This window comes from Dromiciops gliroides, chromosome 3 (genome assembly GCF_019393635.1).
Source record: "Dromiciops gliroides isolate mDroGli1 chromosome 3, mDroGli1.pri, whole genome shotgun sequence".
In the NCBI taxonomy this organism is placed as follows: Eukaryota; Metazoa; Chordata; class Mammalia; order Microbiotheria; family Microbiotheriidae; genus Dromiciops; species Dromiciops gliroides.
Genome location: NC_057863.1, coordinates 22,030,897 through 22,053,772, shown reverse-complemented (window position 1 = coordinate 22,053,772; position 22,876 = coordinate 22,030,897). Strand labels below are relative to the sequence as shown.

At 37.4% G+C, this 22,876-nt stretch overlaps 1 protein-coding gene across 1 annotated transcript in view; it reads right to left on the bottom strand.

Annotated features, from left to right (window-relative positions):
- The window catches only part of OTOL1 (otolin 1), a 106,216-nt gene that overhangs the window by 6,390 nt on the left and 76,950 nt on the right, over positions 1–22,876 (bottom strand). The window contains exons 5-7 of the mRNA XM_043997468.1: positions 4,927–4,984; positions 4,205–4,573; positions 1,517–1,606 (exon numbers count right to left, since the gene is read on the bottom strand). Coding sequence (XP_043853403.1) covers positions 1,517–1,606; positions 4,205–4,573; positions 4,927–4,984 — 517 coding nt within the window. The remainder of the gene's footprint in view (positions 1–1,516; positions 1,607–4,204; positions 4,574–4,926; positions 4,985–22,876) is intronic.

The following is a 22,876-nucleotide window of genomic DNA, read 5'->3' as shown; positions in this document are numbered from 1 at the left end:
GGGAGTTCATCACTCATCTTTATTTCACAAGGAGTTCCACTAATATAATTCAGCCCCCAAAGAACTCAGTGTTTCTGTAGCTGAAAATCCCACAATTGACAAGTGTGAAATAGCTATGTGTTACCTTCGCATCTTTTTCCAGTAATTACTTTGCTGAATGTTCTACCACAAATGAGTCAGGCTGCTCCTGAGACACAGCGAGGGTGATATATTGATGATATTCCATCTCCTGACATGTGACATTGAGGCGAAAAACATTTAATTTGATGGATACATGGTATTTCTACAGAGTGGCAGTGTTTGCCAGTAAATGTCTTAATGTCACAGCGAATGTACAGTCTTCTATCTACATCCATAAGTAACAACAGCACCCACCAGAATTTCCTAGAGCCACAGACTTTATCACAAGTCCTCTTCATTGGGTGGTCCAATTGGAATCATAGAATGGTAGAGGCAATGTGGGCTACCTATGTATGAGGGCCTGGGCCAGGGAGGCTCATAAAATTAGAGGAGCACAGATAAAAAGCTAAAAAGAATTCCAAAACTAGCAAATCCAACCCTGTCATTTTTGAGATGAGGAAACTGAGACCCAAACAGATGAAGTGATTTTCTCAAGGTCCGGTAGGTAGCAAGTATCATAAGGAGGATTTGAAACCAAGTCCTCTGATTTCAGAGCTACACCTTGTATGGTTGCTTAGGGGAGAAAGTTTGCCATCTAATAACTTCCCATTTTAATGAATTCTTGTTGCTAAGTGCTATAAATGGCTCTGCAATTTCTTCTACTGAAGGACAACAAGTGCTTTCAGAGTCCTCTAAATTCAGGACCCTAAGGATGAATCCTTTATCACTTCATCCTATTCACATATCTGAGCAATAGGGTTGTATGAGACTTGAATGAAATAATCTATATAAAGTACTTTGCAAATGCTAAAGCCTTCTATAAATGTCAGCTATTGTTATTATTAGAGCTAAAAGGTACCTTTGCTGTCATTTAGCCCAAACCCTTCATTTAAAAAAGAAGAAATGAAAACCAAGAGATGAAGTCATTTCACCCGAAATCAAAAGTCCAAGGTTACACAGCAACTGTCAAACCCGTGATCAGAACTCATACTACCTGACTATGGCTTTCTACTTTGCATGTTTTGGGTCAAAATTTCCCAACATGGATTTCTATGGAATCCTCTGCTCTATTTATGTCTCACTAAGGAGAAAATTTATGGGAAAGTTCCTATTGGAACCTTCCATCTGGGAAAATACTCTGTAAGGTAAATTCCCTCTTTAATGGGTTGGTCAGATGACAAACTATCCAGATTTTTTCAACAGGCAAACCAACCATTTGTTAAAGTCTTGATTAACTGCTCAAAGTCAACATTTTTATTATGAATAAAGTGATTCCTTTTTAAATAGGCAATGTGTTCGTATATGCTCACTTATTTTAGCAATGCCAAAATACCAAGTGGTACACTCCAGATTTTACCCAGAAATCTACTGACATAAGAATATATTATACACTTACCCTTTTCACCTTTGTGTCCCTTTGTACCTTGTGGTCCAACAATTCCTGGAAGACCTGGACTCCCTACATCACCAGTCTCTCCCTTGGGACCTGGAAATATGATTTAGAACTCATTTACCTAGAAAAAAGTATCCTTATGAAATATATATATATATCCCAGGGATAGACTTTTCTTTAACTAAAGCCACAGCTATTGACTTCCTAACTAGCAAATCTAAGCAGGACTGAGACTCTGCACTTTGATTCAAACTTTTAAAGAAATTCCCCAGACAATATTTTCACCCAATTTATAGTCTTTTGCTTCCCAAAAATGTAAATGGAGTCTAATAATGCCTGCCAATGGGCTTAATGAGACTGATCAAATTCTTTAGAAAAGAGACACTTGTTCAACTAAGAGGCTCCCTTATATCTGAGGAAAGACAATTAGGTGGTAAGTCCATTTGGCTTGACTTTCAGTGTGGTTTGGACAATGGAAAACATCAGAGAAGAGCAAGACTGAAAAGTTTAGAACAATTATCTGACATCTGAGTAAACTTGGGCCTCCACCTTGAAGTGGGAAACAGTAGTATGTCAAACTATTACCTTCTTAACTCCAGGGCCACAACAGAATTTTTTGCACCTAGGACAAATCCCACAAATCCCACCTAGAACAAATGTGTCCTCAGTTGAGTGGAGAGCAATAAGCACTACACGATGGGAAAGAGTAAAGACTCCAGGAGAGAAGTTTAAGGTGACTGCTGGGGAGCAGTCACACTGGATGAGGTATGGAGAAGTTCATCCCAGCACACCATCTGGTAACTTCGTATTTTACCCAATTGTTCTTGCTAGCTAGGTCTCATGACCATCTATTTCTACATTGTCGATTGGCTGAAAGCGATTCCAGAACCCTGTAATATTGGCATCTCCTAAATACAGAGTCCTGTGGCAAAGTCTCAGGTACACCATCCTAGTTATAGCATTCCCTTACTCTACTAAATCACCTCTTACATGAGGAGGTCTCGTGAGGTCCTGCTAGGATTTAGTTTCTTAACTTTGAGGCTGGGCAAAGACTGCAGAACTGCATGCTATATACCAAACCTCCTTATGATAACCATAGCTGAGAGGCAACTAGAACTAGCTACCAAGTCCTGCAAATATTTCACAAGGGAAATAATTTTGGAACAAATGATGAGAAGTAGACTATGTGGGTAAGTTCATTCATTTGTTGTTGTTCAGTCATTTTCAGTTGTGTCCAAATCTTCATGACCCTCTTTGGGGTTTTCTTGGCAAAGATAGTGGAGTGGTTTGTCATTTCCTTCTCCAGCTCATTTTACATACAAGAAAACTGAAGCAAACAGGGTTATGTGACTTGCACAGGTCACACAGCTAGTGATTAAGACCAGATTTGAACTCAGGAAGATGAGTCTTCCTGATTCCAAGCCTAGTACTTTATCCACCATTGCTATCCAGGGACCCTAAATGGGATTCTACTAGACTGTGAATGTTTGTTACAAAAGAACTAAATGCTTCATCATTAACATGTGAAAGAGACACAGGGGATAAAATAGCAACTGAGAATGTGTCTAGATGAATCCTGTATTAGAAAGAGATAAATGATAAGACCTATTAAAACTAATTTATTATCATAATCCTGCATAAATAAATAATTTATGCACTGCACAAATTTATAACTTATAAATTTATATATAACTTTATAAGTTATAAATTTGTGCAGTGCATAAAGTATACTCCTCCCTTCAAAAATACATTTCGTTTCATTTCATCCAGTTTTCAGAGACTCATGTATTTCAAATTGAAATTCTGATTTTGAACCTGTGTGCTATAATCATGTAAAAGCTGAAGTGGAAACCCAGTCATCAGTCATAGTATTAGAGGCACGTGAACTTTTAAGTGTATTACCTGGAATCCTATGAAGAAATTTGCTGGGCAAAGATAGAGGGCATGCATCAGGATTTCAATAAGGAGAAAGAACTAAATCTGCTTTATTTTCATAACATCAAATTTCCATGCCTAATCCCATCTAACTACAAATATCATTCAAAAAAGCTATCAGTCAACAGGCACTCGCACCACCTCTTTTTACCAAACCAATACATCAAAGAGCAGTCCACCCCAGTTGGCTAGAGAGGTTGAACACTAATGATGAGGGTTTTCATTGTCAGTTATTGTTCAAATGCCCACTTATACATAGTAATTTTCCTTTAATCCCTACTTAATTGTTGCCCTTAAACTCAAGACCTATAAGCCCATAACAATTTATATGATAATGTACAAAATGTTGATGTTCTTACCCAGTCCACATATAAATCAAGTTCCTTTCAAAGACCAAGTTTTACCAAAAAACAGAACTAAGACAACATGACTAGGGCTCCATTTCAGAGCGCCAAATTTAGAGGGTGTTGGCTGCCCTTGCAGTCTTTAATCAGTATAGAAACAACTGAATTTAGCACCTACATATTAAAAAATAGGAAGCTTTCTTTAAAAAAATGGTTTTGTCTCTGGCTTGTGTACAGCTACCCTTGAGGGTGCATTTCATACTTCTTTCTATGGATAGATTTTATATTATTTCAGCCTGGACACACACACACACACACACACACACACACACATATACACACACACACACACTTCATTATGGCTCTGAACGTCGGCCTGGATAGACAACCTTTCCCAAATATTTGCCTATACCTGGCCATCCAGGCTTCCCTGGTTCTCCTTTTGGTCCAGGGGCAGACATGCAGCAGTCACAGCAATTAAAAAAGAAATCTGCTGTATCCAGAGTGAAGTTTTCAAAAGGGAAGAGTGTAGCTGTTGGTCTGAAGTCAGAGGTCATCGGAGGCTCTGTGGTCATTTCTTCCATCTCAGCTGCCTCTGTGAATTGTGTTTCTTCTTTGGTAGGAGAGGCAGTGGATGGCTTAAAACCCTTCGGGACATCTTTTCCAGGAGGTTTCTTGGTAAACTTTGTCGATGGCGTGGTCTTGGCCAGTAAGCCTATTACAGCAACAACTAAAATCATCAGGTTGGCCCAAGGCCAAGAAAGCATCCACATGGTTAAAGCTGAAAGGGAAAAAGAATGGAATGATATAGCTTCCTTTCTATAGCTAGACTGATATATGCATGCACCCACAAACATGCACACACAAATCTTTAGAAACATTCAGTGGAGCAGAGGGCAGCTAGGTGGCACAGTGGATAAAGCACCGGCCCTGAATTCAAGAGGGCCTGAGTTCAAATGTGGCCTCAGACACTTGACATTTACTAGCTGTGTGACCCTGGGCAAGTCACCTAACCCCCATTGCCCCGCAAAAACAACAACAACAACAACAACAACAAGATTCAGTGGAGTTCTTGGGTGGTTGAATATTTTTATCATAGGAACCAATTTGTTTTCATTTTTTTCCCACTGTTACCTCTTCCAAGATATTGTTTCAACTGGGTCAAAATGTCTTGCCAAACAGCAAACACAATCTATAAAAAATGAAACACAACTTAATAACTCACATGCCCTCTGGGAAACAAAATACTTATAACTTCTTGACTTATCTCCCTCAGATTTATTGGAATCAAATACATTCATATTATAGGAAGATGAAAAGTATTGAACAGAATAGTTTCTACTGGTAAACTCAATTATTTCAGGGGGAAAAAAGAGAGCACCAGAGTCTTTAAATCTCCTTGTTATAATGTGTCCTGATGTGAGAGTAATCTTTTAAACTCACCAGAATGAGAAAAAATACATTAATAATACCAATACAAAAGCAAATATCCATTCTCCTCCTTCAAGTCTTTCTGAGAGGTACAATGGCATGGGTGATAAATCATTAAAACATGGGCTTGTGCCCTGCCTCTGACACATCCTGGTTTTGTGACCCGAGGCAAAGAACCAAACTTCTCCGTGCACCCAGGCAATTGTCAAAGACTCTATTACAGACCAGCTGCAGTAGGAAGGGCTTTCTTACCAACACATAGGGCTTTGGCAGGTGCCCTCACCAACATGGATTCTAATTCCTCTTCTATAAATTGAAGACATTGGACGTGATAACAGTTTACATTTAATAACATGTTCAAGTTTACAAAGCACCTTCCTCACAACAGCCCTGGGAGGAAGATGTTATTATTTTGCCCAATTTGTAGATGAGAAAACTGAGGCTATCAGTGGTTAGACTTCCCCAACGTCACACAGCTGGTAAGTATCTAAAATAGGAATTGAACCCCAAACCCGACACTAGCCACTACATTACCGATGGCATCCACAGAGACTAGGGATCCACCTGAAGGTTTACAGCTATTGGGGTTGAAATTCATGCCTTGCCTGACGACAAGTCAATGAGCTTCTTTCTCTGCCTCTCTAAAGTTTGAGTTTTAGCCCTTTGATGCTAGATCACTTCTGGGTGAGAGAAAACTCAAGGGAATGAGATGTCAGAAGGAAAGAAAGGGAAAATGTGAATAAGCCTGAAGTACTCCAAGATTGGGATCCAGGCCTAAATGCTGACAAAAGAGGTAAGAAGCCACATTTTTTTTTTTTGCTGAGGCAATTGGGGGTTAAGTGACTTGCCCAGGGTCACACAGCTAGTAAGTGTTAAGCGGGTGCTTTATCCAATGCACCACGTAGCTGCCCCCCCCTTCTTCTTGATAGTGATGATTGATAACACAAGCTTTCATTTCACTTCCCTCAGACCACATGTAGCAATGTCCTACTCCCATAAGGCTCTGTGTTCTGAGATCTAATTCATTCTCTCTCTCTCTCTCTCTCTCTCTCTCTCTCTCTCTCTCTCTCTCTCTCTCTCTCTCTCTCTTTCTCTTTATCCCTTCCTCCCTCCCTCCTTACTTAACAGAATATAACATCTACAAAATTAGATTTTTTCATGTAGTTTAACACAGTTTGGTTGTTATCATTATTGTTGTTTGGGTTGGGGGGTATTTGATTTTTTGTTTGTTTCGGGTGCTTACCTCAGGTAGCAAAAGAGCTCCTAATTATTGTTCTGTTCAAAGTATTAGACTTCTATTTCTCTTCAATTCCTTCTTTTTTGCTTATCTTACCTTTGATTAATGTATTGACCACCAAGGACATTTCAACAAACTGGAAGGAAAATTGGACAGTATCTCATCAGCAAAACCAGGGAACCAAAAGTTTGGATGGAAAAATCTGAGACATGGACCGATCAGTCAAAGCCCTGTTGTGTACCCCTCAAATTAGAATGGGATCATAGCATCACAGATTTGAGGTAGAAAGAATGTCAGAGGTCATCTCATTCAATCCACTCACTTTATAATAGAAGCCCAAAGAGATTCAATGCCTGGTCCCTGGTGATGAACCATGGACCATGGGCTCAAACTAGGGTTTGACTCCACATCAAGTGGTTTTTGAGAAGCTCATAGACCATAAGAGTTTGGGGACTAGACAAGTGGAACTACTCTGCTTTGGCACTAATCAAAGAAGTCAAATCATTGTTCCAACAGTGTCAGGATTCTTCTTATTAGGTCTCTCCCTCAAAGAACCCTGGGTAGCTAAGTAGTGCAGTGGAGCACTGGGTCTGGAGTCTGGAAGACTTGAGTTCAAATCTCAGATGCTTCCTCACAGTGTTACTCTGAACAAGTCCTTTACCCATTCATGGCTCATTTCCTCAGTTTTAAAGAATGGTAATATTAGCACCTGCCTCCAAGGGCTGTGGCAAGGAACAAATGAGATATTTGTAAAGCACTTAGCACAGAGCCTGGAGCATAGTAGGTGCTTAATAAAAGTCTTGTCCTCTCTCTCCCTCACATTGTCTCCTGCTTTCATAAGTCATTTACCAGATAACTATTAGCCCACATCTCCCTCCTAGGTATATCATTCTCAAAGTTTCTACTCATTTACCATAGTTTTGTTTCCCAAAAAGTCTTCTAGGTTGTTCCATCCAAGTGTTCCTGGTACTACTTCTATTGATTTAGTAAAATATAGTAAAAAGAATGGTGACTCTGGAGTCAGAGACCTGGGTTCAAGTGCCGCCACTAGCATTAGCTGTGTGACCCTGGTGAGTCATTCAATCTCTTTGGGCCTTGGTTTCTACAACTGCAAAATGAGGGTGGTTGGACTAAATGCTCTCTGAGGTCCCTCCCAAATTTAGGTCTACAATCCTGTACTTGGACTCAGACACTAAAACTTCTGAATCCTATCTTAATTCTTTATTTTGTTTGTGGGAAGAATATTAGATTGAGAATCAAGAGACCTGGGTTCTGTTCCCAGATGTGCCATCAACTCCATATGGAACCTTGGATAATGGAGGTAACCTCTCTCAGTTTCAGTTTCCTCATCCATACAATGGGGCAGCAGACTCAGTGATGGCCAAGATCTCTCCCAATTTATCATTTCACAGTTCCACTCCACTTGAATTGGACCAATTTTTGATTTTCTGTAACCTCATCTGGTTTCCTGACCGCCATCTTTCCCTATTCCTAGGCTTTGGATCTGGGGTCAATTCTCAGACCTTCTGGCCTGTAATTTGGCTTCTAGGATAGCTTAGAGTTCAGAAACTTTCCCCTACCCCCACCCCAACATCCCAGATGTCCAGAAGTTCAGAAAAACAAAGGTACCTGACAAGCATCAAGTTTGAAATCAGCCAAGAGTGAAACAGAAGGAAGCCTGTTTCTGAAAAGCTACCAACAGGCTAATGCATCCCAGGAAACAAGGACACAGTCACTTCCTCCCATCTAAGGGTTGTCATGCTATTTAATACCCCCACAAACCAAGGACAATGAATGGCATTGTAACAGTGTTGTAACTGAAGCAATTAGCCATGTAATGGTCTATGGGGCTCATTATAGCAGACTGTCAATTAAAACATTTGCAAGGAGATTGTGCAAAGACCTTTATTTTTAGATCTTATAAGTTACAAAGACTAAACCAAGGAAAATCTAGATCACCACCGTACAAGGCAAAGGAAAATAGAGTTTACTTTATGTGTGTGTGTGCATATGTACATTTGATAACTTGCTTTATAGCTCACTGAAGCAGAGAAGTCACCAATAACCATCAATTATATTTTTAAAAGCTATAAAAATACAAAAAAAAATGAAATTGAGGATTTCAGGACTGCCTTAAATTTATCCTTTAGATGTGACCTGAGAAATAAAGACATGTTGAGTAACTTTTGTTTATGTAATATATTTTTCAATGGATTCAAGTAGCAGTTATTGGTTTAGCTTCAGGTGTTTTTGTTCAAGAGCTTATGAGGGAGAGAGAATAATACAAGTAAAAAGAATGGGAATCTCAGAGATAGAACACTGGAGTATCCAGAAAGATCCAAAAATGTACTTTCTCTGACTTAAGTTAATTTACTCTACTAGGAAAAAAATATTTTTGGATCAACTCTAGTATTTGCAAAACATTTTTGGTTTTGTTTTTGTTTTGTTTCAAAAAGGAAAACACAACCTGCAAAGATGTCCTAAGAATTCCATCATTCTCAGGGAGTATATTTCCTATTTGGAAATGTACCAGTAGATGATCATAGTCAAACACTATCAGAAGAGCCAAGTTACAATAATGAGTTTGTGAATGAAAGAAGTAATTAAATTAAATAATTAAATTAATGAATGGGTGGAGTTGCTGAATGATTAATTCAAATAATTAATGTGTTAAGTAAATAATTTGATGTTGATCCAACAATTCAAAAATACATCTCTTAAAATTGAATTATAAACCCTTTAGAGAAGGTCAAGTAACATAATGGTCCTCCAGTTTCTAGCATAAGAAATTGACTTTGAAGTGGTAATTATCAATATTAATTATTTAATAAAGAATAACAGGCATGGCATAGCTTAAGAAAAAAATAAAATTTCTATTTTTTTTCATATATTGAGCAATCTTTCTGATTACTTTTACTCCAATTAGATTTCAAGATAGCCACTAATCATCTAGTCACATAGTGACACCAAGAGAAAATCTAATTTGTAAGACATATTTTACGATATCACTCATTAGTGATTTCATCTATCCCTGGAACAAAAAAAAAAATCCAAATTAAGCATCTCCTCCATATTACCCTGTAGCTCCAATACTGAAGTGCCTTGGTTTTTTTTTATAATTATAGTATATCCTAGTTACAGTGAATATCTTCATAAATTCAGAGGCTGCAAAATTAAATCACTAATTCCTCATCATCGCCATCTCTGAATTTAAAAATCTATTCAGGAAAAGGAGGGAGGGAATCTAGAATACTATCAGTAATCGCACGCACATCTATTAGTCACCTTTTTTTTTTCCAAAAGATGAATGGTATCATGAGTCCCTTTAAGCCTGTGCTCTTACTGCAAAAGCTCTCATGGAACAGTCAATGAAGCAATGTTTGTTACCATATCTTACCTTATGAATATTTGACTTATGCGCAATCCCTCATCTGGCTGACATATTGGATAAGCCCGACTTCATTAGCAATCAGGAAGGAATCTGTTTTCCTTTGTTAATCCTTTTGCCCATAACCAAAAGGAGAGGAGTGTCCCTTTAGAGGGGAGTTAAGGGGATTGGTGAATATTTTCTGGAAGTTAAGTAAAAGGGGCCTTGAAATCTGAGGAAATGCAAATGTCTTGGGACAGGTGAAGACTTAGCTCTTCACTTGAATTGAGACTTGGCTGCTTTCCAAATAGCTCCTTTGTGGCCTAAGGGACAGACAAGATTATCCTCCACTGTCATGCTCTGAGGCCATGGAGAAAAAATGCTCAACAACACAGTCTGTTTCAAAAAACGGTTTTAGTCCGTATTTGTCATGTTAATCATTGTCTACTAGTATTGTTAAATACTAGTATTGGTAAGTCCTTCCTCATTGTAATGGACCTATTTCTGGGGTCCTTAAAGCCCAAGGGCTTCGATACAGAATGATAACTATTTTAATCATAATTCAATCCTTCAATAGATCTCATCCTTGTGGACATTCATTATTTCATAGAATCGTTGATCCTGAGAAGGGGGAAAACTTAAAGATCATATTGTGAAACACCTTTATTTTGCAGATGAAAAAAATTAGGTCCAGGGAGGGAAGTGATTGGCCCAAGGTCATGCATAGGATCATAGATATAGAGCTGGAGTCTCAGAAATCACAACTGCCTGATTTTACAGAGGAGGAAACTGAGGTCCAAAGTAGTTCTGTGACTTCTCCAAGATCCTAGAAATAATAAGTATCAGAAATAAGATTTAAACTTAGATCCTCTGACTCCAGAGCCAAGGCTTCACCCATGGGTGGAGGTTTAAACCAATCTATGCATGCTTATCCTGTGCAATTCTTGTCCATGTTTTTTTCCCATGAATCTTGCAAAGTAGGTTCACTTAACACATTGAATGTGTTTCCCAAGGTCTTTTTTTCACATTTTGAGGGTTTCATAGGAGTACTTGAGCTATCACCGATTCCACATGACAATCCACATTGGTTATATTTCTTTTAAAAATTAATTGTTCCTCCTCACTGGTCAACTCTATTGTACACTGTAAAGCAAGGAAAGATTGCAGTTTATGTAATAACTAAGATCATTTTATAACATACTTAATTATTGAATTCAATGTTTTACATTTATTGGACACTTGTTTTGTTCCAAGCCCTTCACCAATGACCTCCTCCAGTGCTTGACCCTGGCATGTCAGTAACCTTAGATTACCAAAAGACTAGGCCAGCAAAGCATGTTTTTGTTATTTTTCAGTCATTTCAGTCATATCCAACTCTACATGACTCCATTTGGGGTTTTCTTGGCAAAGACACTTAGAGCGGTTTCCCAAGTCCTTCCTCAGCTCATTTTATAGATGAGAAAATTGAGACGAGCAGGGTTAAATGACTTGCCCAGGGTCATAACCCTGGTAAGTGTCTGAGGCTGGATTTGGGTTCATGAAGATGAGTCTTCCTGATTCCAATCCCTGTGCTCTTTCCACTGTGCCACCTAACTTCTTCCAACAAAGCATATCCTCCCCAAATGGAAAGTTTTTTAGGTTAATTTCAGAAACGAGCTGTGTGATTATCATGGGATGTCTAGATGACATAAAAACATAGAATAATCACCTGAAGGTATGCCACTGGATGAGGTGCTTTTTCTTCAGCCACAGTATCTCAGAAAGCCCATTAAATAATGAGTGAAGTGTATGTGATATGAACAGTGGAGGAAGGGTCCAACCAATGAAATCATAGATCCTTGAAGTATTGAAGTAAAAAAATATGTGCAAAATTTTGAGCCAGTCTAGCAAAGAAATATGAATTATAAATTCCTATACAGCATAAAATTCTTATATAACATAATAATACATGATACATGCATAAGAGAAGTATAAGCAAAGTTCTGAGTAAGTCCTAAGGGGAAGGACCATTGCTGACTCTGGGGTCGGTATAATTAAAAAGAATGATTAAAATATGAACAAGTAAGGAGGAGGAGAAAGGGCATTAGAGGTAGAGAGAATATTATATAAGGGATATGGAGATAGAAAAGTATGGACTATGTATAAGCAGCTAGTTGTCTTGTTGGGGGCAGGAGAGTATAAGCATTTATGCAGTGGTTTCTATGTACCAAGTACTATGCTAAATGATGTACAAATAAAAATAATAATAGCAACAATAATAAAAATTAACATTTATATGGTGCTTACTATGTGCCAAGCACTTTACAATTATCATTTCATTTGATCCTCTCAACAATCCTGGGAGTAGGTGCTATTCTTATGCCCATTTTACATTTAAAGAAATCAGGAAAATAGAGGTTCAGTGAATGACCCAGGGTCACATAGCTAGTATCTGAGGCCAGATTTGAACTCAAGTCTTCCTGACTCCAGGCCCAGAACTCTATACACCATACTAACTATGAAAGTCTTTGAATGTCAAACAAGAAATGTGACATTTTATAATAAGTAATAAGAAGCTACTGAAAATTTTTGAACATTGACATGATAAGACAGATTCATAAGGAAAATTAGTCTGGAATAAATATAAAAGTGAGTTGAGAGTAGATGCAATATATTATTCTATGTACAAAAACTCCAGATCTAGTATATGGCTTAAAAATATTTACTGAATTGAATTGATTGAGTTGAAAAAGTAGTTAAATTCAAAAGATGAAATAAAATGAGATTTATTATAGACTTTGTCAAGAGTGTTACTATACAGCACATTTGGTGATAGTGGCAGAGTAGAAATAAAAAGAGTGATTTCCCCCTCTTTGAAGGTCTTCAAGTGGAGATTGGATAAGCACTTGTCAGAGATGTCTTATGTAAAGAGCTAAAATTCTAGCTATGATGTCTAAATTATAATGAGTGGTCACCTTAAATTAGAAAATGTATAGCACCAATCTTTGGGCATTAAGTATTTATTAAGACATATTAGGGGTTAGTAAAGAGAAACACATGTATAAAGAATTAGATTTACCTGCTCTCCCTAATCTGCCTCCAACCCAATCTGTCTCCAACCCAAAAGAACCCTCCTCAGGGGCTTCTCCCAGAATCCCCCTCATGAAACTGGAAACAGGGCTGTCCACACACACACACACACACACACACACACACAGCTCCAAACTAATTGGTTGGTAGCTCTGATTGACAGCTCTCACGGGTGGTTCTATAAGTGTAACTTCCGCATGCTAAAGTCACATGGTTTCCAAGTCACATGCTTTCTCCTCATGGAAGAGCTTCCCTGAAATATCCCTCCCAGCAGGGGGTGTCATTCCAATTCTCATGCTTAGATGGGATTCTTGGTTTTGTCTGGATTACACTAGATGACAACTCTGGTCCACTAAAATTCTGAAATACAATGAATTTATGATTCTTTAATACATGTTGCCACTGGATCATTTCAAAAAAACATTATATTTCTGAAAAAAAAATGTTTATGAGGCTTCAATCTATTTACTCCATTTGTTCTACACAATATCCAAATTACAAACTGTTTTAAATCATGACAAGATTTAGCATCAGAGCTTTCTAAGTCATCTGAGGGTCTTGGAGATCTCAAAATGACAAAGAACTTCGGCTGTTTAAGAAACGAAAAGCAGCATTAATGCTGAAGCTTGAGCCACAAAATGGAGAAATTAATCCAGTATTGGGAAGGGGGGAAATCATTATCAGAAAAGTGGTCAGAACCATGGACAGCATTTGTGGCAAAGCTGGGAGTAACCTGAAGTAAAACTGTATTTCTTTGTTTTATTGATATTTTATAGCCCCTTCATTTCTCAAAATATTCTTCCCCTTCGAAGAGATTCATCCTTTATAATAAACTTTTAAAAGGAGTGGGGAGAATTCAATTCAGCAAAATTATCCTGTACATAAATTAAGAACAGGATATATGCAGTCTTCCATAAGCCCCCACTTCAAAGAAGGGAAGGAGGTGTATTATCACATCTCTTTTTCTGGGTCAAGCTTGACCACTGTAAGTATGTTGTTTTCCATTTCATTTTTGTTGTTGTTTTGGGGGGAGGTTTATATTTACATGGTTGTAGCCATTGTGTGTGTCATTTTCCTGATTCTGCTTGCTTAATTTTGCATCAGTTTATACAGGTTTGTCCATGCCTTAATTTCTTATAACACAACATATTCCACTAAATTCATGTGCCACAACTTCCTTAATCATTTTCTAATCAATGGATATCTGTGGGGTTTTCCTTTTTTTCTATTCTGTAAAAAATGCTGTTGTTAATAGTTTGGCATGTAGTACCTATGATCTCCTTGGACTATATACTAAGCAGTGAGATCTCTGGATCCAAAAATATGGACGTTTTAGTCAATTCTTTAGCTAAATTATTTTCCAGAGTGGTTGGACTAATTCACAACTCCGCCAAGAGTATATTGTTATCTTTCCATAGCCCCTCCACCATGAATTATTTCTACCTTCTGCCATCTTTGGTAGAGCTGTAGTTCATTTTGACTTCAGCAATGTAGGAGGGCAGCTTATTAGGGAAAGTTAAGGAGGAGGAAGGAAAGTTACCAATGACCTCAGAATCTGTAGATGGCAAGATAATGGATATAAAGAATACCCAAGTTGGGATCAGAAAGGACCCTTAGTTCAAATGCTACATCCAAAGTTTACTTGTTACATTATCTTGAGTGGGTCTCAGTCTCTCTATGCTAGTTTTCCTATATCTAAAATATCTGTCCTACCTCCCCCCCACACAGGGTTGCCATTATAAAATATAATAATGCCTATAAAGAGTTTTACATATCTTTAGAACATTATTTATATTTATTTCATTAAATGTTTTCTAATTATATGTAAAAAATTAACAATCATTTTTAAAGTTTTAAATTCCAAATTCTCTTCCTCCCTCCTGCCATCATCCTTGAGAAGGCAGCAATTTAATATTGATTGTACATGTGAAGTCACACAATATATAGTTTGATATTTGTCATGTTGCAAAGGAAAATAAAGAAAATTTTGAAAAGGAAGCTTCAGTCTACAGTTAGGGTTCATCAGTTCTCTCTCTAGAGATAGACACCTTTTTTCATCATGGATCCTTTGATTCTTGGATCATTGTCTTGATCACAGTAGCTGAGTCTTTCACAGTTGATCATCCTTATGATACTTTTGTTACTATGTACACTGTTTTGCTGGTTCTGCTCACTTCACTTTGCATGAGTTCATATAGTTCTTCCCAGGTTTTTCTGAAACCATCCTGCTCATATTCTTATAACACAATAGTATTCTATCACAATGATATACTACAATTTGTTCAGCAATTCCCCAGTTGAAGAGCATCCCCTTCATTTCCAATTCTTTGTCACCACAAGAGCTACTATAAATATTTTTGTACAAATAGGTCTTTTTTCCTTTTCTTTGATCTCTTTGGGATATAGACCTAGTAATACTAGTGCTAGGTCAAAGGATATGCATATTTATAACCTTTTGGGCATAGTTCCACATTGCTCTCCAGAATGGTTAGATCAGTTCACCGCTCCACCCACAGTGCATTAGTGTCCCATTTTTTCCACATTCCCTGAAGCATTTGTCATTTTCCTTTTCTGTCATGTTAGCCAATTTGATAGATGTGAAGTGGTATCTCAGAGTTGTTTAAATTTATGTTTTTCTAATCAGTAGTGATTTAGAGCATTTTTTCATGTGATTATTAATAGCTTTGAGACCATTCATCAACAGGGGAACGGCTCTTATTTTTATAACTTTGTCTCAGGTCCATTTACATTTAAGAAACAAAACCTTTATCAGAAAACCTTGTTGTATAAAGTTTTTCCTAGTTTCCTTTATTCCTTCTAATTTTGGCTGCATTGGTTTTCTTTGTGCAGAAGCTTTTTTTAAAAAAATTTCATGTAACCAAACTTACTTCCCACAATCCTATCTCTTGTCTGATTATAACCTCTTCACCTAGCCATAGATCTGACAGGTACATTTTTCCATGCTCCCCTAATTTATTTATGGTATCACCCTTTATGTCTAAATCATTTATCCATTTTGACCTTTTCTTAGTATACAATGTGAGATGTTGATCTATGTCTAGTTTCTGCCAAACTGCTTTCCAATTTGCTGAGCAATTTTTATCAAATTTTGTGTTCTTATCCCAAAAGCTTGGATTTTTCAGTTTATCAAACATTAGATTTCTATGATCATTTACTACTGTATATTGTATACCGAATCTATTCCACTAATATTTCTTAATCAATACCAGATTGTTTTGATGATTACTGCTTTGTAATATAGTTTGAAATCTGGAGCTGCTAAGCTGCCTTCTTTAACTTTTTTCATTCATTCCCTTGATATTCTTGACCTTTTTTCTTCCAGATGAATTTTGTTATTATTATATTATTGTTTATTATTTTTCTTTGGTAGTTTGATTGATACAGCACTGAACAAGTAAATTAATTATGTAAAATTGTCATTTTCATTATGTTGACCCAACCTACCCCATGAGCACTTAATATTTCTCCAATTGTTTGAATCTATCTTTATTTATGTGAAAAGTTTTATAATTACATTCATATAATCCCTGGGTTTGTCTTAGCAAGTAGACTCCCAAGTATTTAAATTGACTAGTTATTTTAAATAGAATTTTTCTCTCAGTCTCTTCCTGCTTAGTTTGCTGGTAGCATATAGAAATGCTGATGACTTATGTGGATTTGTTTTATATCCTACAACTTTGCTAAATTGTTCATTGTTTCACTTAATTTTTTAGTTGATTCTCTAGGGTTCTCTAAGTATATTATTATATCATCTGCAAAGAGTGATAGTTTTGTTTCCTCATCTATTTTTATGCCTTCAATATTTTTTATTTTTTCTATTATTGCTATAACTAGCATTTCTCAGTTTTTTGGTTTGTTTTCTTTTGGGTTTTTTTGCAGGGCAATGAGGGTTAAGTGACTTGCCCAGGGTCACACAGCTAGTAAGTGTCAAATGACTGAGGCCAGATTTTAACTCAGGTCCTCCTGAATCCAAGGCCAGTGCTCTATCCACTGCAACACCTTGCTGCTCCCTGTTTTTTTGTTACTTGCAGAGCAATGAGGGTCAAGTGAGTTGCCCAGTGTGATGTTTAAAATCTAAATTGTGGTTGCCTTAAATTAGAAGCTTTAGCACCAGTCCTTGGGCATTAAACATTTATTAAAGCATACAGATATTCCCATAGAGTTCAGAAAGTTAAGAAAAAAGCCTATTTAGTTAGCCTAGAGTTCCAGCCTGGTCTGGTTCTTCCTCAAGTCCTCTGCCACAAGCCTATTTCAATCACAAACTCCAGCAAACTGATTGTGGAAGCTTTTTATAGGTCTGGAACAGAGGCGATCCTTACATACTGCTTCAAGCTGACTGGTTGGCATCATCCAAATCCATTGGTTCTGAAGGTGTTCTCAAGGTGTGATTACAATCCAGTTAACTTGAAGTAGGCTAATCAGCAGTTAATCACTCTCACTTGATTCAATCAGTCTAGATTAATCTCCTGGTGGGTCTTTGAGTATCTGCTAAATTTCATTATTTCTTCACACCAGGGTCACAAAACAATCAAGTGTCAAGTTATTTAAACTCAGGTCCTCCTGAATCCAGGGCCGGTGTTTTGTCTACTGTGCCACCTAGCTGCCCCTGTAGCTAGCATTTCTAATACAATATTGAATAATAGTGGTGATAAAAGGCATCCTTGCTTCACTTCTTTTTTTTTTTTTTTTTTTTTACAGGGCAATGGGGTTAAGTGACTTGCCCAGGGTCACACAGCCAGTAAGTGTCAAGTGTCTGAGGCCGGATTTGAACTCAGGAACTCCTGAATCCAGGGCCGGTGCTTTATCCACTGTGCCACCTAGCCGCCCCCCTTGCTTCACTTCTAATCCAAATGGGAGGCTTCACGTTTATCCCTGTAACATACAATGCTTGCTCTTGGTTTTAGATACATACTACTTATTTTAAGAAAGGCTCTATTGATTCCTTTGCTTTCTAGCATTTTTAATAGGAGGGGGTATTGTATTTTTACAAAGGCTTTCTGCACCTATAAAGATAATCATATGATTTTTGTAAGTTTTATTATTGATATGGTTGATTATGCTAATAGTTTCCCCAATATTGAACTAGCCCTGAATTCCTAGTATGAGTCTCATGTGATCACTATGTATGATCTTTGTGTATGATGTTGCTGTAATATCCTCACTAGGATTTTATTTAGAGTTTTTGCATTGATATTCATTAAGGAAATTGGTCTGTAGTTTTCTTTCTCTGTTTTTGCTCTCCCTCATTTAGGTATCAAAACCATAACTGTGGGCAGCTAGGTGGCACAGGGGATAAGGCACCAGCCCTAGATTCAGGAGGACCTGAGTTCAAATCCGGCCTCAGACACTTGATACTTACTAGCTGTGTGACCCTGGGCAAGTCACTTAACCCTTATTGCCCTGCAAAAAAAAAAATCCATAATTGTGTCATAAAAGGAATTTAGTAAAACTCTGTCTTTACCTGTTTTTTTAAATAGTTTATATGGTATTAGCATCAATTGTTCCCTAAATGTTTGTTTAAATTCACTTGTAAATCCATCTCATCCTGGAGTTTTTTTCTTAGGGAGCTCACTGATGTCTTGTTCAATTTCTTTTTCTAAAAGAGGTTTATTTAAGTATTCTATTTCCTCTTCTATTAATCTGGGCAGTTTATATATTCATCCATTTCACTTAGATTGTCAGTTTCCTAGGATCTGTGAATTTTATTTTGTTAATATTTTGATAACTTTCTTTCAATATAATTGGTTTTCTTTGTATAATATATTAGTTTGAGAAATGGTCCAAAGGCTTCACCAGACCCACAAAGTATTCAAAAAACCTTGGATCCTTGCTCTAAATCTAAATACTTAGAAACACCTCATTACTCTAGTCCCAAGTGTTTCTTTCTTTCTTTTTTTTTTTTTTTTTTTGCTCAGGGCAATGGGGGTTAAGTGACTTGCCCAGGGTCACACAGCTAGTAAGTGTTAAGTGTCTGAGACCAGATTTGAACTCAGGTCCTCCTGACTCCAGGGCCGGTGCTCTATCCACTGCGCCACCTACCCGCCCCCAAGTCTTTCTTTCTAAAAACACATGTGGCCTGAGAGATTATTCTGCCTTTTTACTTAGCATTTTATATTAATGAGAATCACCTCCCAAGAAGTTGGTGGTTTTAATACAGTATAAATTGACTAGAATGTGTTTTTTCAAATCTTCTCAAACCCTTTCCTATTCTTATCACATTTTTACTTATGTTACTTTCATTTCCCATGGATCCATATTGAGTCATTTCTCATGAATTAAAATAATTGGAAATGTTTTCCCATTAATAATTTTTTTTGCTAAAGCACGAATGGGGATGAACAAAAATATAACTGCTTTAGGATACACCCAAACTACACCAACACACACACATGCACATGAAAAGCTCAGCCCAACAATGAGCCTTTTGGCCCTTCAAAGCCCTTTTGGCCTTCGGGTTTGTTCAATTTTCTCAGAACATCAACAGGTTGAATGAAATAAGCAAATGACCTGGCATTACGAACTGATGAATATATAAAAGCAATTATGCTCCTAGGTATTACATAGACATAACCTCTAATAGAACTAGCCATTGAAACAGGAATTGTTATGCCTTATTGGTTCAGTCCAAGTCATCATTAGGAAGTTCAAGACCTGAGGCAAATCCCACATCACACTCCCTCTCCAAGCAAACCACCATCACCACCCCAAAACCTGAGAACATGTTTATGAAGAAGAAATCAGGTTAAGATGGCAGTGTAGAAAAAAGTCTTAGTGTCATAGAATTTAGAATTAAAAAGGACTTCACACAATCACTTCATTTTTTAACTAGCACAACTGAGCTCCAGAGAGGTGAAATGGGCATGTGTGGGTAGGTGTGTGGCTGATGAATTTCCCCTTCGGAAAGTTTTCTTTTGCTTATTTTTCATCTTTGTAAAGATCTCGGGCAGCTAGGTGGCGCAGTGGATAGAGAACTGGCCCTGGAGTCAGGAGGGCCCGAGTTCAAATACATCCTCAGATACTTGACACTTACTAGCTGTGTGACCCTGGGCAAGTCACTTAACCCAAATTGCCTCACCCCCCAAAAAAAATGAGAAAGAAAAGAGCATAAGTAAAGATCTCACTTTTGCCCTTGTTCTAGATTATATCATATTTATTTGTGAATATGTCTCATTAATTTGTATCCCTGGTATTCAATTATGTTTTCATGTCTCCATATGAGTTTTATAAAGATGTCACAATATCAGGTATTATTTACATACCTGTTATTAGATTGTAAGATCCTCAAGGGTAAGGTCTGTTGATTTTCTTTCCATTTTTGCATGCCCAAGTCTAATTCAGTGACATGCACATGATAGATACTTAATACATTTTTCTAGAATTGGATTAAGAGAGTCTCACCCACCCATTCTACTTTGACATTAGAGGATATTGAAATGACAAAGTTAATTATGTGGATATGAGCCTTTTTTCTTTCTTTAAAGTACCAGTTAATAGAGCTTTCTCTTCTCTCACTGGCTGAATCTTGAAGTTTCTGCTTAACTTCCAACAATGTCACATCTTCAAAGCAGAAGACCCATAGCAGTCACCCCAAGTCACTGTGCCCCAAGGATGGTTCTATGTTCAGCCATGCACTGGAACTCTTTCTAACCTGGGCTATTTCTTTGATTATACCTTTTTTGCTACCATACCTGTCATTTGATTGCTGTAAAAAGTGATCAGTAAGGAACTTGTACCAATTCAAATCAGCAATGCCTGTAACTGTTCATCAGAGAGAGTTATTTGGGCACTGAGAGGTTACATTACTTACTAAAAAGTATATGTTAGAGGCGGGATCTGAACCCATCTTTCTGGGTGTCAAAGCCCTGCAGCCTCTCACACCTTGTTTCCAGCAAAACATATCCTGCCTTTCCTAACCATTATAGAAGTAGAGGAGGCAGCTAGGTGGCATAGTGGATACAGCACCAGCTCTGGATTCAGGAGTACCTGAATTCAAATTCAACATTAGACACTTGACACTTACTAGCTGTGAGACCCTGGGCAAGTCACTTAACCCTCATTGCCCTAGAAAAAAAAAAAGGAGACCTGTAACTAGGGTGAGGTGACCAGGTCTTTGCTGTAATTGAGAAGGTACTGGAGATGCATATACTCTTTCAGCAGCATAGGAACAACTAACTTCAGTGCCTACTTAGCAGCAGTCACTAATTAAAAGAGAAAACTCCCCTAGGTATACATACTCCTCAAGTATCAGCATGCCCCCCATATGAAACACTCTTCTTTTCTGCATTTGTCTTAAAACATTGCTTTGAGAGGGGGTTCAAACTCTTATCTTGATGATGTTTGAATGTGAAAGAAGGCTCCCCGCTAAAAGCAACTTCAAGGAGATTTACAATATACTTTTTATAAGCATTTGGCCTCAAAATAATTTACTAGAAAGAAAATACCAGTGGTATGAATGGAAGCCCTCTTTCTGACTGCTGTATTGTCTCACTTTCCCAGCCCTGAATTTGAGGCACACTAGTCTTTCTGACTTCCATTCTGTTTCAATGAATCAGGGCAACTGGACTGGAGCCAAGAAAGTGTCTTTCCTTTAATTCACATTATCTCCCACTGCCCTCTCCCCTCAGATATGTATCTCATGTAACAGAAATGTATACTTGACCCCTCTACTTGGCTAAGACACAAAAGAGATGAGCGAAAGGAGAAAGCTTTCCTTGTTAAATGCTTACTCCAAAATCCTCAGATATTGAATCTCTGGCTCTTTTTTGAAATATCTGTAGCAATTCAGGTCTTCGAACTGTGTTTTTAACATCTAGTTTATTTTTCTTCACCTTGTTTTGTATAAAACTTATTTTTGTTGTTGTTGCATCCTTCTTCCTCTCCACCCGCAAAATTAGGTGAATTCAATTGTTACTTTCATCTCTGAACAAACCACTAGCAAAGATTATAGGAATGGCAGGGAGTTTCACATCATGTCATAATTTTATGTGTAAATAAAGTCAGAATTTAACAACTGGGAAATTCCATCTCCTTGTTCAACATCAGAGGTGTTAAGCATGAAAGGTTTTAGTTGCTTCGAACGTTTTAAAAAACTATTTTAGCTTTTTCTTCTTTGACTCAAGCAATAAGTGATTTAATCTTGCTTGAACTATTTATATGTGAAAACATCTCCTAAGAAATATTCAAGTTCTATTCCACTGTGATTCCTTCAATAAAAAGAAGCTTTGGAAGATAAGTGAACCTCTCACAAGTACCATGTGCAAATATATAAATAAGCATCAACTCAATTTCATAGCTGCACTCCCTAAGAATCAAGTCAAGATGGCATGGTGTCTAATCCTACCTCCAGAACTTAGTAGGCATGTGATGAAGTCACTCAAAGTCTCTGTGCCTCAGAAATTTCCCTACAAGTTCTCTATTCAGTTACTGATGAGTTCTCACACCCAGAATCCCCCAGGATGAGGAAACCATAGATCCTTCATTTGTTTTCTAAAATTCCAACAGATGATAGCATTAGAGCTGGAAAAAGTCTTAGATATTATTTAATTCAAACCTCTCATTTTATAGATGAGGAAACTGTGGAGACCCAGAAAGGTATATTAATTTGCCCTAAAACATAGCAGCACTAAGTGGTACAGCTGAGATTTAAATATGGATCCTCTTAGTACAACTCCAGCCCTCGTAATACCAGACTTAACTCTATGATGCTGCTTATTATGAGCATCATAACAACTATTTGTGTTAGTTTCTGAACATTTGTTATTCATACACAGAAGGTATGGTGTGATTTACAGAGACAACTATACTAATATTTGGTCTTTGAGCTATGTGTACATTAGGAACCAATGAATAACTTGTCAATTCAGCCAAAGGAAATAAATTGGTTTAATGCATAGAGCAGAAACTTTTAATAAACTGCAAAATGACCTAAATATTTCCATGATGAGAAGCCCTGATTTTGG